Source organism: Centruroides vittatus, unplaced genomic scaffold, assembly GCF_030686945.1.
Source record: "Centruroides vittatus isolate TY-2023 unplaced genomic scaffold, ASM3068694v2 contig_717, whole genome shotgun sequence".
NCBI lineage: Eukaryota > Metazoa > Arthropoda > Arachnida > Scorpiones > Buthidae > Centruroides > Centruroides vittatus.
In genome coordinates this window covers 359841-379530 of record NW_027122456.1, presented here as the reverse complement: position 1 = coordinate 379530, position 19690 = coordinate 359841, and the positions used below count along the sequence as shown (strand labels likewise).

Below are 19690 nucleotides of genomic sequence, written 5' to 3'. Positions count from 1 at the left end.
CTAGCATGAGTTTTCAGTGAACTTTTTAATCATGTATTTCCACGCCGACGACAGGCTCTCAGCATCCCTCGCATTCAAACATCCTTCCCGTAGTCTACTCTTATATATTTCAATCTTCTCTGCTGTCATTGATAAAGTGGGGGAAGATACTGGTTTTATAATCGTTGCCTCGTCCCATTTTACTACCGAACCTTGGACTTGCGACATTTGTGATAAAACTGTGGTATTGGATCCTTTTTTTACGTTATACCGATGTTCCTTTAGCCTTACTCCTAAGCTCCTGTTGGTGACGCCGATGTAGTCTTTCTTAACATCTAGCTGGATGTTTTCATGAGGAACTTTATAGACACCTGGTTTTTCTTCTGCGTTTATTCTATCTTTATCATTTCTCAATATCTTATATAAACTTGGGGCCCTTTTTAAAATCATTCTTGCTTGTTTCTTACTAGCCACTTCTTTCATAATACTATTCAAATTACTGTTATACGTAAACTTCAAGCGTCTATTGTGAGCTGTATTTAATCCTTGTTTCTCATTCTTCTTTTCATACTTTTTGAGTAATCCAACTATGGTGCTTTTCCTGTAGCCTAGGGCCTGAGCTATTTGCAATATCCTTTCAATTTCTTTATTTCTGTCACCAATTCTATCACAATACAAATAGGCTCTTCTTATCAACGCTTGAAATGCAGCCATTTTATATCGATATGGATCCATGGACTGCGCTGGTATATATAGTGGGGTGTGAGTAGGCTTAATATATACGCTGGTGGACAAATGATCCCCCATGAACTTGATATTAATGTCTAAGAAGTGCACACTCATGGAACTTTTTTGCTCTAACTTTAATCTAAGCCCATCCTTGTTATTATTGATTTTATTCAAAAAATCATGTATCTTGCTATTGTTTCTCCATAATATAAAAATGTCATCCACATATCTGATGAAATGTATGATATCTTCCTTAAAAGTTTGTAGAGCTTCCCTTTCCAATCTTCTAACTACCAATTCGCAAAGAATTCCAGAGAGGGGACTTCCCATCGGAACCCCTCTTTTTTGTCTGTAGATTCGACCACAAAACGTAAAACAAGATTGATAACATACCAGGCTAGCTAGTTCTTCTAGGTCTTGGGTGTGACTACGCAACTGAGGGTTGTTGTTGTACATGAAATCCAACAATGCCTCCACACATGACTCAATTCTTATTGAAGGATACATACTCTCATAATCTAAAATGGTCGCCACTTCTTCTTCCATTAGAGAAATATTTTGCATTTCCTTTACTACGACAAGAGGATCTTTTGCTACCAGTTTATCTTCTTCCATCTGTGTGGATAAGTATTCATGTAGCCTTTTTTCTAAGGTAAAGGTGGGCCCCCTACATTTCTCTACTACTGGTCTTAATTCATTTCCAGCCTTGTGCGTCTTAGCAAACGCAAACAATCTTGGAGCTCCTGTATTTGGGTTGTGACAGTTCTTCAGAAAAGGCAAAACGGCCGCAAGACTTGAGCGTTCTAACCTCTTGACCCTTCTGCCCAGAGATCCAATTATTTTGTCGTCAACCATTTCACATTCTGTCTTCCTGATGTAAGCATGTAATTCCTTGTCATATGTGTGTCTCTTCATGACAACCAAATGTTTAGTTTTGTCCGCTTTGGTCAAAACTAGATCATTCGTTCTTAACCACTCCTTCGTGAGCCATATGTCTCTATTGCTAATGCTAGTTGCTTTTTTCTTTAGGCGGTTACTTATGACAGTCTTCCATCTAAAGAATTCTTTATCTAAAGGATCCATGCCAACAATCCCTCTCTCCATCTTCTGTATGGACGTTTCCCAACTATTCCCCACATCTGGGACAAAGTTAGGGCCTTTTTCAAACGTACCATACAGGAGATGGAGAGAGGGATTGTTGGCATGGATCCTTTAGATAAAGAATTCTTTAGATGGAAGACTGTCATAAGTAACCGCCTAAAGAAAAAAGCAACTAGCATTAGCAATAGAGACATATGGCTCACGAAGGAGTGGTTAAGAACGAATGATCTAGTTTTGACCAAAGCGGACAAAACTAAACATTTGGTTGTCATGAAGAGACACACATATGACAAGGAATTACATGCTTACATCAGGAAGACAGAATGTGAAATGGTTGACGACAAAATAATTGGATCTCTGGGCAGAAGGGTCAAGAGGTTAGAACGCTCAAGTCTTGCGGCCGTTTTGCCTTTTCTGAAGAACTGTCACAACCCAAATACAGGAGCTCCAAGATTGTTTGCGTTTGCTAAGACGCACAAGGCTGGAAATGAATTAAGACCAGTAGTAGAGAAATGTAGGGGGCCCACCTTTACCTTAGAAAAAAGGCTACATGAATACTTATCCACACAGATGGAAGAAGATAAACTGGTAGCAAAAGATCCTCTTGTCGTAGTAAAGGAAATGCAAAATATTTCTCTAATGGAAGAAGAAGTGGCGACCATTTTAGATTATGAGAGTATGTATCCTTCAATAAGAATTGAGTCATGTGTGGAGGCATTGTTGGATTTCATGTACAACAACAACCCTCAGTTGCGTAGTCACACCCAAGACCTAGAAGAACTAGCTAGCCTGGTACGTTATCAATCTTGTTTTACGTTTTGTGGTCGAATCTACAGACAAAAAAGAGGGGTTCCGATGGGAAGTCCCCTCTCTGGAATTCTTTGCGAATTGGTAGTTAGAAGATTGGAAAGGGAAGCTCTACAAACTTTTAAGGAAGATATCATACATTTCATCAGATATGTGGATGACATTTTTATATTATGGAGAAACAATAGCAAGATACATGATTTTTTGAATAAAATCAATAATAACAAGGATGGGCTTAGATTAAAGTTAGAGCAAAAAAGTTCCATGAGTGTGCACTTCTTAGACATTAATATCAAGTTCATGGGGGATCATTTGTCCACCAGCGTATATATTAAGCCTACTCACACCCCACTATATATACCAGCGCAGTCCATGGATCCATATCGATATAAAATGGCTGCATTTCAAGCGTTGATAAGAAGAGCCTATTTGTATTGTGATAGAATTGGTGACAGAAATAAAGAAATTGAAAGGATATTGCAAATAGCTCAGGCCCTAGGCTACAGGAAAAGCACCATAGTTGGATTACTCAAAAAGTATGAAAAGAAGAATGAGAAACAAGGATTAAATACAGCTCACAATAGACGCTTGAAGTTTACGTATAACAGTAATTTGAATAGTATTATGAAAGAAGTGGCTAGTAAGAAACAAGCAAGAATGATTTTAAAAAGGGCCCCAAGTTTATATAAGATATTGAGAAATGATAAAGATAGAATAAACGCAGAAGAAAAACCAGGTGTCTATAAAGTTCCTCATGAAAACATCCAGCTAGATGTTAAGAAAGACTACATCGGCGTCACCAACAGGAGCTTAGGAGTAAGGCTAAAGGAACATCGGTATAACGTAAAAAAAGGATCCAATACCACAGTTTTATCACAAATGTCGCAAGTCCAAGGTTCGGTAGTAAAATGGGACGAGGCAACGATTATAAAACCAGTATCTTCCCCACTTTATCAATGACAGCAGAGAAGATTGAAATATATAAGAGTAGACTACGGGAAGGATGTTTGAATGCGAGGGATGCTGAGAGCCTGTCGTCGGCGTGGAAATACATGATTAAAAAGTTCACTGAAAACTCATGCTAGAATTAGTTATTGGAAAACTATTAGTTATAATTTTTTTAGTTTATCTTTATTTTTATTTATTCTCTTATATATTTTAATTTTATGTTTTATTCCGTTTCTATGGTATATTTTTTAAATTCTTGTTCTAAATTTTGATTTAAATATTTATATTCTATACATGGAACGTTTATGTTCCATTATCGTTTTGTAGACCTGAGGATGGCCTGTTAATCAGGTTGAAAACGTTTGTGATTAAAATATATATTTCTCAGCAAAATTAAGGTGTTCTATTATAGAAGTTGATGTTATTTCTCTTAGCATATGGTTTCATTTTTATTAATACATATATAAATTGATGAAAATGAAGCTTAACTAGAATTTGCTTATTTGTATATTAAAAATACCTGTCTTTTCAACTCTTCTATGTAACTCTTGAATACATTGATGATTCTGACATTTTATTTTTTACATGTTTAATAGCTTTAACTGGTTGTGAGCACTTATAGCCAGGAGTTATGTGACATCATTTAGGCTTCCGACATACCACTACAGCAGCTATGTGACACGTATGTACGACAATTACTTCGTGGATAATAAACTGATTGGTAAGTGGCTGGAAGTGATTACATTTATTTTAAATCATTACTATATTTATTCATATTTTAGAATCAATTTTAAATAATGCTCTTTTTTAATTGTTCAGGTTATCTGCTGCACACAAAAAATTTTTTTTATTATTCTACTCTATGATACCTGTAACCGATAATGGGGATAGTCCTTTAGAAAATGTTGGCATTGAACTTTGTCACTGCATTCCTTTAACAAACATTTCCATTATGACAAAAGCATGCAACATTTTCTTCTATAAATGGTCAGTAAACTACTACACTTTACTTTTATATTGCCGGGACCATTTTAATTTTAAATTTTGTAAAAACTGGCATTCAGAGTTTGATTTGTCTTGATGTTCATTTTGGACTAATTAGCCATATGTTAATTAAGCACAATAAAATTAGGTTCAAATTTTCTTTATCATATTTAATGTAATAGAGATAACTGTAAATACAATTATGAATTATTGTAAAATTTATGTTTTAAATAAATAAAGATTCATTTTGTTTAAATTTTCATACTATATTTTACTATATCTGTAAGGAATTAATACTTGTAATTAATAATATTTGTAATTTAATATGATTGCAATTGCTATGACAACAAACTGTTTAAATTTATTTTTTGGATTTCGTTGTACTTGTTTAAAATCAAACAATATAGCTTTAAAGAACATTAAAAAGTGTATTTGAGAGAGAGTGCTTATTTTTTACTGTTAAACATACAGATAACCCCTTAATATAGCAAACAGTTTCAAGTCCAAGATGGCCACCTGTAAGACTTGGCTTAAGAACTGTCAATATAAATTTCAGAATACCAAAGGGTTTTTCACTATGCTGAACATTCCCAATATATCAAAACACTGGGATGGGTTGGATGAAAATGATTATGAGGTTCCATAGATTACTGGACAAAAGGGGCATGTCTAAAAGATGCCTTAGGTCAAGGCTGGTGTGGATGGGTGGTCTGGATCATTCCTTACCCATATTAAAATATTCTGGAAGTACCCAGTGAAAACCCATATAAGATGGATAACACCAGTAACAAGACCTTTCAGGACGGGAATGTCACCACCAAATAGGATGAGTATAGAGATGATACTAGGAAGTTACAAGAAGGAGTAAGTAAATAAGTGTTCAACAAATCCTTACATTACTTTAGTATGAAATGGGTAATATACTTTACTATGCTGTAGTTATGATCTATCAGTCACCGAAAGTAATCTTGTCAGACTTCATAATGAAATATGCCAAAGGGGAAATATGCAACCAATTTTCATTGTTTAAAAAGCTTCTTTCTACAAGAAGTTGATTCTGAGTAAAAATTAGATGTTGCAAGGGAGTTTGGCATCACTGTTTCCATTCTGTCAGTGATTTTAAAAGATCATTCAACATTGAAAAAAGTTAAAAAGATCCAATGTTGAGTCCTGCAGGAATAAAATGCACAGCTCACAGTTTGAGGATGTGCAGAAAGTTATTTTCATCTGGTTTCAAGATGTTCAAGTATGCCACTGTCCCATGGGCAGTTCTTTCTTTCTACAGGGATTTTGTGAAAAGTATGGAATTATCTCAAAATCTTTATGCAGAGAAACATTGATGTTTCATTGCACATAGCGTGTGCATGGACTACAGACAAGATACAATATTTAAGAACAGCACAGATGACATTTTCAATCCCGACGAAACGGGCAGTTTCTTCCAATTGCTGCAGCATTGGACGCCGACCATTTCACATGATTGCAGCAGAGGAAGCAAAAATTCTAAATAACGATTAACTACCATGTTTTATTGCAGTACTTCAGGTAAGAAATGATCTCACACTACACTACACTGCATTCTTTCATCCCTTTTATGCTAAGAATGATCACGGACTGATATCCACTGTACACGACATAGATATGGAGAATATGAGATCCTTAATCATTTGAAATGTCTCAGCAGAAACTATACTTGACTGCAGGGCAGAGATGAGGAATCTTATTTAAATAGAAGGATTCACCCTACTTCAGAAAGACCTAATGAGCCTGTACAATGTATTGCAGATTGCATAATTATATATATTTAGTATACATTCACCAATAATATAAACTATACTTAATTACATATTTTATAGGAATGACTACCATTAACAAAGTATATACATTATACTAAATAATATTAGTTAATGGTGATATCCCATTAACTGTCAGAATTATTATTACTGTTTGAACAAAATATAATTTTTAAACTCTACCATTATTTCCAGGATTATGATGGATAAAATTCATGAAAATTATTAGAAGAAACTGCAATCTTAAAACGAAGTATATAGTGAAATTTAACAATTGATATGTGTATAACTTTCTCTGAGGACAACATTGACTATTGGCCAACTGTTGGTTAACGACAATACTTAAAGGCGATTTCACGGGTAGCGATGCTAACGTGAGTCTATCATAATATATTATTTACCAACTGGTTTTCTTTAAAAACAAGCAATTATTTATTGTGACATGGTCACAATGTTGGGCTGCAATTTTTAATTTTTTAATTTAAAATATATCCTCTCCACCTCAAAATAGTAGTGGCTTGCCCCTGCACGTCACACTATTCCTTTAACAATACAGTTGTGCCAGTCATATTTCTAACACCTTCCAGAGGAAGGTTTTAATTTAACGCAACTTCCGGTTTGCATCGGAAGTTCCTCTTAAGTTCTTGTCCCTAAGGTTTCTGTATCGGGTTCCGTTTTCGAAATTAAGGAAAGGCAGATGGACGAAAATGAGAATTCATAGGTCTACAAATTGCAGTCCAAAAATCTTAATAGTACTTTTCATAAGTTGAAAGAATCATAAAACAAAGTAAAAACAATTGAAATAAGTTAATGACAGTGGCATGTTATAGCTTCACAAAGCCCATTTGAATTTGAATTAGGGAGGCCACACGTACGTGTTGATTTCAGATATTTTTCTTTGGGAGAAGATTGGTTTGGGGCTCCAGGCAATTGCATTTTTTGCCCGTAGCATAACACGCCACTGGTTAACAAAATTATTTTTATATATTCTTATTGTTAGATATATTGTTTTGTGTATAACATTGCTGTTGCAAATTTAATTTTGTACATACAATAAATGCGTAAGGACTTAAATGATACATTAATACAAAAAAAGACAACGTTTACATACAAAATTAACTTAATTATAATGAAAATTTTAATTGCAAAGTTACTTTAATGCTACTCTAAATACGTATTCAACAATTTATTTTTTATTACAACTGCCACATAACCACATACGGCACACTAAATATAGCATAGTGTCACCCGTATTCTACTGTTTTAAACTTTGATAGTTTTCATTAAATTACGTAGTAGCACAAAAAGAAAATTCATGGATGAAAATAAAAATTATTTTATACTTGTCACGAAAACACAATACAGTCAAATACCAGAGCAGTCGGCAATAGGAATCCCACTCTACGGCAGAAAAATAGCTTCATATAATACTTTATAAGTATTTTTTGCCTGTTGTAAAGAAAACATTGATTTTATATACCATTTTAGGATACTATTCCTAGCTTTTTAAATCATTTAGCATTTCAGGATGCAAGTTTTAAAGGGTCTAAATAAATATGTCTAGGAACACTTCCTTGTAATGTTTCTAAAACACATTTCTTTTTAATTGTTTTTACTGAAATACCAACAACTTGTAAGTGAACTGGAATGACGATAATGATTGGTAGAGATAAAAAGTTGCCTGAAAGAAAAAAACAGTTATTTTTCCTGAAATTAATGTTGATTTTCGCCCATTTGTTATACCCAATATATTACTTCTGTTTTTGCCTCTACTGTTTCTGCTATTCGGGTGAGAGACCTTTTTCTAGAGTCCTCTCCGTCCAATGAACACACGATTGTAGAAAAAACTTTCATATTAATCTAATAAAATGATCCGTACAAATAAGAGTTACCCGCTCAGACTAGTGAAAACGTATAATGCATTCAGTAAAACAGTATCTTCATATACTTATTAAAATTTATCTTTTGAAGCGCTTTTAGAATTTTCTCGTCTTACGTTTTAGGGATATTATGGCAGTTAATCGCCTCATTGAACTGTTGACAAATTTACAAAATAATTAAGATAAACTCGACCGGCAAAATCGATTTTATTGGGTTGGTAAACCCGACACCTTCACTTAATTTCGTAGATTTTGCTGCGTCCACTTTACAGATTATCCTTGGCATTGCAAGAGATGTTTTCAATTCGATTAGAAATAAATTCAGTTTTATCGAGAGTAACAATTATTTTCAATTCAAGTTTCATAATTAAAAAACCACACAATATAGTACACTACATTTTACAATCAAAAAACGTCAATTCACCAATTACATGCGAATTAAATATAAAAACCCACATAAAATAACATAAATTTAGTTAACATTATAGCGTAACTTTAACATGACCTAAGGTAAGTTCTAGGACGGCCGGATGGCCGAGCGGTAAAGGTGGCAGCCTACCGCTCTGGGGGACCCGGGATCGAATCCGAACGGGTCGAATAATCCCCAGGAATTTTTCGGGGGGTGGTCCGTTCGGATATGTCGGGCCCCGTCCCTCACCACCCGGTCGCCCCATTGTGGGCCTGGCCGAACCCATAATGGGCCTACTAAAAGAGGCCCTCTTAGTGCCCACAGGGCGGAAAGATTAAAAAAAAAAAAAAAAAAAAAGGTAAGTTCTAATTAAATTTTTATTTTACATTTTCACATTAAACAACAATAAATCATTATATACGAAATTTAATTGTTATCTAACTTTTGATAATGTAAATTTAATTAAATTATTTATAATAAATTATAAAATTATATTTTCATATTTTATCGTTAACACATTACACATTTTTGGTAAGCAGCAACTGAGTCAGTTGCCGCATATCGAAAATACCACTTTGGCATAAGGGCCACAAAAAAAACGATCACATATAAAATATAAACATACGAATCAAATAAATAAGCAAATCGAAATAATATAAAGATACACCGCGTTTATCGCAGACAAGGCATTGAATTCTCAGAGTGTCGCCTCTGTAGGAAACGGCCAGCGACGTGTAAGAGGCGGGTTTACCGTAGACGAGACACTTTACTCTCAACATCTAGAGTAGAAAAGAATTTGGCATAATAACTGAAATTATTATATATTTATGCAGTTTGGCGGGTTTGAGGTAGGTTCAGATAATGTGAATATATTTCATGATCGTGACAACATTTAAAGTTGTGGGGGTTACTCTAAATGTTATTGAGAGTATTAGACATTATGAAAATATTACATATATGGATTGTTGACGCGGCTGTGTTGGTTGTTTGCGGGTCAGAGTTTATATTTTCAGAAACGAGGGTCACTTTACCATATTGCGGAAAACTAAAATTTATTATAATTTGAAATTTAGAAATGCATATTGATTTTGATTATGACATAACTTTTTTACGTGCGAGTCGTTTACGAATTTTAAGTTTGTATTTATATAAATGTGAAATATAAAATATCGTCGTTAATTGTATACTTTTACTTTACTTATTGATAAAAGTTATTATTGGTGTTTAAAGAGTGGCACAGTAATGATAGGTTTTTCAGTAAAAAACAAATTTTTTTATTATATCACTTGTAGTTATAATTTTTGTACATATATTATATGTGTTTTGGGTTAGCGTGCCTTTTATCCGCAGTATTACTATCAAATACTTAATATAATAATAATAAAACAAATTTCAGTAACTTATTAAAATTTACGAGTAACGATAATCGAACGTGAAACAAGGCTATATGTTTATTTGATATAGGCTATACCTTAATTATCATTTTGCACTTGTAAATAGGAAGAATTATTTTTACGTGATAGAAAATTATTGTCAAGGCGATGTTTGTAATTGATATAGTTTAAGAATAGAACGGGCGCCGCCATCTTTTTATCTATTCCCGACGTTCGTAAATGCATACAAACAGCAGTGCACTTTCGTAGTAGCGGAGACGCAAAGCGATCGCTATTAACGAACGCGCTCATAAATGACATTTATAACAAATAATCTTTAATTTTTTTAACGAGTTGTCAATGGCTTCCTGATTTTAGTGATCTTGTCGGGCAGCCAATATAGTAATTTTTAAGTTTGTTAGTCTTTCATTTACTAAAACTTCAATATAGTTTAGATTATAAATTGATTCTTGAATAACGTACATTTCATTGCTTAGATAGTTAGCCACAAATGGATAGAACAGTTTTCACTTGTTACCTGTTCTGACAATGAAAGCGATCATAAATGGTTTATCAATTGTCATTTGTGGTGTCTTACTAACTTAAAGACTTTGTTGCTATAGTATTTAGGTTCTAACTACCTAAATACTATAGAACAAAACGAGAACAAGAGACGGAAACGGCCCCCTGTGTTTCGCATTTTTAAGGCTCTCTCGGACGAAGACAGGAGAGGCGGAGATGGTTTCCTGTGTCCCGCATCTTTGCGGCTCGTTGGAGTGAAGACAAAAGTCGGTGAGGCTTAGAGGGCTCTCTGTGTTTCGTAATTTTGCATTCCTTAGTTTAGATAGTAATAATACGGTGAGTTCCGAATGGCCGAATTTGGAGTATTCAGCAGTAATTATGAATATTTTCATCGTGCGAGTTAGGAAGAACTCGACTCGACAAGTGACGTTGGTGACTTGTGGAATAGAATTCTTTCCAACTCTTGGTGGGACACTGAAGCAGCCACCTCCACGTGGTGAGTTCTGGGTTGTCGTTCGTGTGGAATGACGAACGGCAGGCGAAGAGCTGCTTGTTCCATTTATATATATATAATATTGTATAACATATATAGTACATAACATCGAATAGGTCGACAGAAAAAATACTTTTTTAAAAGGGGACAATACACGAAAAAGATTAGGAGCCCTTGTATTAATTGGTTTAACTTTTCATTTTTATTGGTTTGTAGGCAACCGAAACCAATCTTCCATCTTACTTTCCCGGCTTCTTGTGTATATAACACGGTAAAGTATTGGAATCGTATCAACTTTGACCTTCCGAGATTTTTGCCAATTTCGACGATTTCAACCCAGAAAAGCCAAAAGAAATTCCTACAATGAGTTGCGTGTGTTATGTGTCGTCTCGTGCCATCTTTTATGAGATTTTGTTGTGAAAACAATGTTTTTATATTATTAATTATTATAAGATGACAAAAACCTTAATTTTGAAGGTAGTGATTGGTTTTATAAAAATAATCGTAAATGCTAATAACGAGTAATCTTCGTTAAGTCAGATCTCTCTCGAGATCGCCCACTATTTCCCCACTTCTTCCATTTTTATCATCATCAATGTCCCTCATAATCGAGTTACCGTGCCAAATTTTGTGTTATCATCCTTAATTTATTCTGAGATATTAAATGAAATATACGCCTGCATCCGCACTCGCATGCCACATGCATCAACAGATATCTTTCCGGTTAATAGCATTTTCAATGTGTTTCTTTTATAAAATTTATGCAATTACACTTTATAGGCTATGTTTATATGAGCAATACTTTACACGTTAGCCTTAATGTTTCAACAATAAATTTTGAAATTTTCTTCATATAATTCTTTTACGCTCGACGGATTCTTCCACCATTTCTACGGACTCCTTTCTGTCGAGTCCCCGTCTCACTTGACCGTCCATTCCGGAACTTCGGGGTATCGCCGCTTCATATAATGGACGAGAGACGAGGCGCCAGTGGCGTAGCGAACATAACTGGCACCCGGGGCGCGACACTTTATTGGCGCCCCCTCCTCCCTCCAGAAACACATATAGTTTGTCTTGGAGACCATTTGGGCGTCCCTCTGCGAGTGGCGCCCGGGGCATGATAGACCCACTTGCAAAGCATGATAGTACCCTTGCAAAGCAAGATGCGAAGCAAGGTCATTGAATAAAGTTGGAGTACCTCCTGACGAACTGTTAGAAAGGATGGACTGCTCCATTTAAGAAGACCCACTTGCACCCCCATCGCTACACCACTGCCTTTATCACTATGAATGATAGATATTATAAGTAGAAACGAAATATAGAAGAATATTTGAAATAGGTATAATAAACTGTATAAAATATAATGTAATGGTTAAGACAAGTCGGACAAAGGGAAGGGGAGGACGTTCAATGAAGCTCAATCACTCTTCTCCCCTGCCTTTTGTTCGACTTTGTCCGACTTGTCTTCAAAATGTTGAGTGATTATAAAATAATAGCTGATTTTTTAAAACTTTAACATATTATTGGTCAATCGGCTATCAAGTGACACGACGTAACGCAAACTATCACCACATGCTTCAGTGAATGTTGTATTTTCTAGGCTTATATGCTACCATAACGCATTATAGTATTTATTACAGTCTTGAAAAGTATTACCTGTAATTTCATAAACAAGCAAATTTCAACTTCGACAAAACACAGTTAACTTATTTGAATAGCATCAACAGTTAAACAATCCCTCTTTTCAATGTTACTACTTTACTTACTAGGCGACATTAGTGCCTTCGGTTAATGTTACTTATGGTTCCAAGATGGCGGCTCGTCAGATTCCAGCAAGGAAACAGTGGAAACGCACATTCTAACCTAACCTAACCTATTCTAATAATTTTGTTAATAATAATTATGGTAATTTATTAGAATAGGTTAGGTTAGGTTAGAACGTGCGTTCCTACTGTTTTCCTTCTTCTATTTGCTGGAATCAGAGACGAACCGCCATCTTGGAACCATAGGTAACATTAATCGTGCCTTCTGTGGGTAACTATAGCCCACGCAGCAGAAGAATATACTGTGATGAAACTATTTCAAATGGTCCGATAAACCATATTTGTCAACGTAACTGTTTTTTTAAAATAACATTTTAAAATTAAAACAATTAAATTTTAATTTTTTTTGTGTGGGTGTATTAATGTTGAGGGCTTAAGTGCTCAAAAACAAACAACACTAAACGAATTTTTCAGTTTTTCATCTACAGAGTAATTGTAAATGGAGGACACAATGTATTGTAAGCCTATACTACTGTATAACGCACTACTGTATTTTCCTAATTGTAGTTTTGTGGTTTTTTTCCAACTTCGCTTTAGTCGTCACATCGGATATCTCGACACATTTCCACTTCTTCTTGGGGTGTCGAATTTTGCGGACTCGACTGTATTTATATATGAATACGTTCGTAATTTCCTGGAAGAAGTAAACCCGGACATCCCACAATTCTCTCATTGTGTGCCCGATCGAACTCGTAATAGGTTTGTAGAAACACCTCATTTATGCCTGCAACACACAATAATTTAAGACTAAAAAACTCAGATTACGTTCTTGTATATGCAATTCTGCTAGATTATATTATGCAGAAGTGTCCAATAAACAGTTTGGCCATTTCTGCTTAACAACTTAAGTTAAACTAAAACATACAATTATAGTTCCTAGTATTTGATATCGGTCAAAACTTCTCATTTTTAAAAATTCAGCAGCGAGTTGCTTAACTTTCCCGGCAACATTTGGTCTCTCCATCTATTTTCATATTTTATTCCTGAAGCATTGTTTCAATTCAATTGTTTGAATTGAAGTGAATATAAAGTAACAATGAATCCCGTTTTGTTAGAATTCCTTTATTGTGAAAAATTCGTCTTCACGTTTAATGTCCGCTACGAAATTTTGTTTTTCCGTGTGACTTGTTTTAATTGTTTAAAATTTAAGATACGCGAAGCCTTCAGATACGGATTTTCGGGTAGTGCGTTGCTCCTATGATGCATCATTATAATGTGTGATAATAGTTTTAGACAAAGTTTCGAATCCATTATCTACATTTGTGTTACGGAAATGGCGCGATTCCAGTTTTTCCAGTAATTTGGATGCTGCCTAGACATTACAGGGTTTCTGGACAAAGAAAAACCCACGGAGAAGGGCGAGACTTCGACGATGGTTCCGTGGCTTCAAATGGAAATTATTTTCTGTCACTCACTTCACCCGGCAGAACAACTGAGAAATATTTCTAAAATGTAGCTTTTTTTCCACATTTATTCTTTGTGTCGAGTGAATAAAATAACTAAACGCTGGTATTTGGTCAAAGGTTCGCGCCGGGATAACGGGCTGGCCTCGTGCGTTTTTCGGGCTTTCATCACGTTTCCTATATGTAAATTTCAAACTCGCCAAAATTACATACGTATTATGAAATTAGATAAACAATCGCTAAAGGAAATTTTCGGTGCAGCCTTTTTTTTCGACGTAGAAATATCAAATTAAGGGGTCCGAAATGTGATATGTGTAAATTTAATTCACACAGAATCTTTCCAAACCACATCTGAACAATGAATAATATACAAATATTTATGATTTTAAATGTTTATTTATACGAAGTTTTCTGTCTATATTTCCGTATTGCAATAAATTCTGTTAAATGTGTTTTGTTTATTTCCGAAAACTAAGGCTTTACTTATGAATATAAAAATATTTCAGAAAGTCGTCGTGAGGATTATGAGACCATAAATCACATTTCGGCATTAAACATGATGTGACTATGATTGCTGTTTGACAAACAGCGGGATCGGTGTAAGATGGGAAAGCGGAAACTCGTGCGGATTTAAAATAAATTTCATTTGCCAATCTGTGATAATTCTATTAAACTTTACAAACCTCTAACAGTGGAAAACACCAGTGGCGTGCCGTGACATTTGATGATAGGGAAGCTGTGTTTCTGTAAGAAGCCGACTTACAGGGGCAATCAATTAATTGCGCGTCGGGGCCCGTTCGTATTCGTTTGTTCGATAAGCCAGTAAAAACCGTATACTTCTTTAAATGTATTTTTAATAGATTATCCGACGTACTTAATAAATAAGAAAGTTCAATATAATTACCTCCGTTATTAGATTCAATAAATTCCCTACGCCCTCTAAATGCCAATTCTTGCTTTGAGAAAAAACATATAACATCTATTAATTTAGATATATCTATTAATCGTAATTATCTCGTTATAATTTTCAATATTTATTTTATATTGTCTACCAATGTTAAATTCTATTCCGCTTTGATTTCCAAATTGCTTCAATTTTACGAAAGAATCGTCATTCGTCATAAATTTTATCGTCAAAATGTCGAAATTTTTTTGTTGACGTATTTATATTTAATTTAGGCATCGGTCTTTCTCTTTTAATAATGTTTTCTTTTTCATTATACGGTCTCGAGCCAAAACTTTTTTAAAATAAATTTTTGAATCACTAGCCACGATATAAGGGCTAAAATTAAAATTATAAAAAAAAACTTACTTAGTAAAACAAAATGTGTGATGAATATACATGCTTAGTAAAAAAAATTCTTCAATTGTACGAATATACTTTTAAAGAAACTTATAATTAAATATAACTTTGTGAAGAAACGTACATAAAAATAACAAAATATTCTTTACTTTTTAAATCTTAAAACAATCCACTTACAAGTTAGTGAAATAGCTCCCTACGAGTGGCTAATGAATGGAATCAGAGACGGTCCAGGTAGGTGTGTGCGTGCCAAATCCCGAGGGTGCCGATACCGGTCGATGTCAAATGCCTCTTTTGTCGCATCACTAGTATATCTCAAAGACGCGACAGGGTTGTTGTAGATTTTAAACGTTTCTCACCATAGCTGTAAAAATCTAAATATGTTAAACTTAACAGATTGTCCGTCGTTCGTTTTCTAACTAATTGGTTTTAGGACCGAGTGTTCACGGAAATTTCCAAAATTTACAACTTTTCGGTCACTCTCATTGAACTGGAAAAATTTCTGTCTTTATTACATCTAATATTATGAAGAGATCAGACCCCACTGTATTCGACAAGAGATTGGTTCTGTTAAGCTTCTGTTTAAGTAAAATTTCGGCTCTTTCATCAGGGTTTTATTTATGTTTCTAATTCCCTAATCGCTTAATTATTTAACTACTACTTAAGTAGAAATAAGTTGAAACCGGTTACTTTGTACTTGAATATCTGTAGTCTTGGGAAAGAAGTGGAAAGAAATCTTTATGACAACCGATACATAAATCGTAAATTTAAAGAAAATAAATTCTAGAGCTTTTTTTGTACCATTGTACGTCTCATTCATTAAATTTGGTTGTAAATGATGCTGCCAAAGTAACAGTTAATTTTTTAACACTGTACTAGAATTGTACACGTTTTTTTGCATCCCCTTACAGATGGGACATACTAAATCGTAATATCACCGGTTTAACATTGAAATCCGTAAGTAATATAAGATGGGAGAGCAGAATAAACGCGGAATAAATATATCAAATATTTTAATGGATATTTTTTAAACTCCTGTCAACTATACAGAACTATCATAAAAACATGCCAGTAAGCTCCTATCAGTTGGGTTAAGTTATAAATATAGTCTAGGGTGGACAACCATTTTTATAACATGGGCCAGAATAAATTTTACGTTTTTTCGCGGGCCGTAGTAGTTAATTGACGCCTTCTTGTGACTTGTAATTTTTTTAGTCTGCAAATATGAAATAAATAAATAAAAAGTTAATTACTACATTTATTTCTCTTATCGTTTTCGAAAATTACAAAAAAATTGGAAAAATAGTTATTTTTCCAATTTAATAATCTATTAAAGATCTCGCGGGCCGGATAGAAACTTTTCATGAGCCGTAGCTGGCCCACGGGTTGTCCGCCGTTGATCTAGTCTACTCATGATTCACATAATCGGGCGAGGGCGGCCGAATATCTAGCAGACAGGCGGCTAACAGCCCACAACCGGTCCGGGATATAAAATTGGACGCTTTTCGCGCGTGTTGATTCTACCAGCTAAACCGTGACGTTTGGTGCTCTGTAAAGCGCATGCGCCAATGCCTATAATCTGGCTGCCTGGAAGTTGACAGGCAGGCGGCTAACAGCTCAGAACCGGTCCGGGATATAAAATTAGATGCTTTATGCGTATGTTGCTTCTACCAGCTAAACCGGGTGCGGTTGGTGCTCTGTAAACCGCATGTGCCAATGCGTATATAATCTGGCTGATTGGAAACTGACCCGGTTTCGACATTCCTTCTGCCACTGAATTATTCGAATATACAATAGCAATCTTATTGTTTTTTTCAATGTAGTAAAGAAATTTGTAAAAGATACATAATGCATTTATAATAAAAAATTAATTTTAATTAATGCTGTACGTTAAAATATGAAAATTTATATTTTATAAAATACAAGGGAAGGTCATTGGAAAGTGGAATCGGCGCTTCCATCGCTTCCAATGACGGCGCGCCACTGGAAAACACCAATAAAATAAAACAAATTGTTTATTAATTGATTACATTTTCAAAAATTAACATCTTGATTAACATGAATAATAAAAGATCTGAATGCTTTAAACTTTAATTTTTCAGCTTTGATGAATATGAGATTCCCGTAGAAAAATTAAAAGATAAAGAGCTATTTATTGTGACAATGTCACAATGCCGGTTACAATTTTTTAAATCATATTTATAATCAATTTTAAATATATGCCCTCCACCTCAAATTAGCAGTGGCATGCCCCTGTACATCATACTTTTCCTCTAACAATAGAGTCGTGCCAATCATCTATCTAATTCCTTTTAGGGAGAAAATATTTGAGTTAAAATAACGTGAGTTACGGTCTAAACTGTAAGTTTGTATATAGATTATCGGGGCCTTCAGCCCATAAGTGTTCCATTTCTGGTATTCTCGAGATTAAAGGAGGACAGAGAGACAGATGACGGCAGTGGTAATTTATAGATCTACAAGTTTTTGAAAATTGTAGCCTAATTATCTTTAATATTTAATCAAAAGTTATGTACTATGGCAGTTTTAATTCTATTATTTTATATTTAAGAGTTGCGCATAAGGCAATTGCAGAAAGTAATTTCTCAACTGCAATTTCTCCCGAGTATCCGAAAATTTTCAATTGCCCGATGCCCGAAGAGACAAGAGATGACGTGCAGGATTGTTTCCTACTGAAAAATCCACTTTTAATTAATATCTTAAAATTTCCCGTAAGCAATTAATTTTCTCTGTTTCAGTTCTTGTAATTTGTTTTGAAATTATTAATATATAGGCCTATCATTGTGAAATTGTATTTTCTATTGAATAAATAAACTTTTTGCATTATGACTTATAAGCTGTGATCCGGAGTATCGTTTTCGTGCCTCTGTGTTCGTCTTTTATCTTTGTCTGTAAGCGGTTAAAAAGTAACTAGACTTTAGAAATTGCTATAAGTTCTGTAATAATAAAGCAGTTATAATAAAATTTATATGTGCATGTACGGTTCAGTACGTTAATTAATTGTATTTTATAATTCCTGCACCGGTGGTGTGGGAAGTGACCGAGAGAGGTTAAAGAGGCAAGAAAGATAGCCGACCGCTTGTCTGTTTAGGAAATGCGCAGACTGCTGATCGCTATGAGGTGTGAAATTATTGGTTGCTGTGCAAAATGGTGGTGTACGGTTAAGGGACGTCATGCCACAATCCGTCTGGAAACAATCAAGAATTGTCATTCGAAGTTAACGACCAGTTTCGGTCTCAGATGCAGAGTGAAGTGGCCGTTTATCCACATCATGACGTGAAGAAAATGCCTTGCTGGATGACATCGGTACCTACATTGAATTTTATAGGATGCATTTGTATTTCCATTTAATATCGTACAGGTTAAATAATTTTTATCGTCTTTGCTTTAGAAATTTCGAAATTACTGCGATTTCTCAATGACTAGTTATTTCCAGAAGACTTGCAGCTTTAGCTGCGGCTATTCGAAAGACGAGGCATTGGCCATAACTGCCATGCGAAAGAAGAAAATCACCAGTTTCCATTATGGCTTCTATCATTTGGTCCGAACTGGACACTTTCATTTGGTTTCGGCCGATTTCTTCTTGATGGATGCCTAGCATCTTATTGGACTTTGTATCCCAATGCATCATGTAGGAAGGGGCTATACTTTGGATTAATTTCAATTGATCTTTCCCACTGTTGCCAACCTTCTGCCATGAAAACCCCTAAATTTAGGGAGAAACTCCTAAGTTGGTATCACTGATCTTCCTGAATATTGGCGATCTCTTAAATAAATGATATAAACCATTGCTGTATTTAATATAATATAATATTTATTTATTTACAGTCGTTAAAATATAAAACACTAAATAGTGTTTAAATCTTAAAATAAAAAATAATAATAATAAAAAATTTAAATGAAGATGGCGTATTTTAATTTGCCATCACCCGTCGTTTGGAGCGCTGATGTCACACTCGTAAACTAACAGATTAAAAAAAAAATAATAACACAATTTTAAAAATTTATTCGAAAAAAATTTAAACAATTTAAATTTATTTATATTTTTATCCGCTTCTCTCGCGCGAATATTAATTAATACAAACGAATACAAAAAAGAGTATAAATAAAGTTACCGGATTTTCG

The 19690-nt window shown here is 34.4% G+C and overlaps 2 protein-coding genes across 2 annotated transcripts; one reads left to right on the top strand and one right to left on the bottom strand.

The window, feature by feature from the left end:
• LOC136980627 (uncharacterized) lies at positions 1-1812 on the bottom strand. The gene has a single exon (XM_067276765.1). The coding sequence runs from the start codon at positions 1810-1812 to the stop codon at positions 1-3; it is 1812 nt and encodes a 603-aa protein (XP_067132866.1).
• Positions 1813-1890: 78 nt separating this feature from the next.
• On the top strand, positions 1891-3576 carry LOC136980626 (uncharacterized). The gene has a single exon (XM_067276764.1). The coding sequence runs from the start codon at positions 1891-1893 to the stop codon at positions 3574-3576; it is 1686 nt and encodes a 561-aa protein (XP_067132865.1).
• The last annotated feature ends 16114 nt before the right edge of the window (positions 3577-19690 follow it).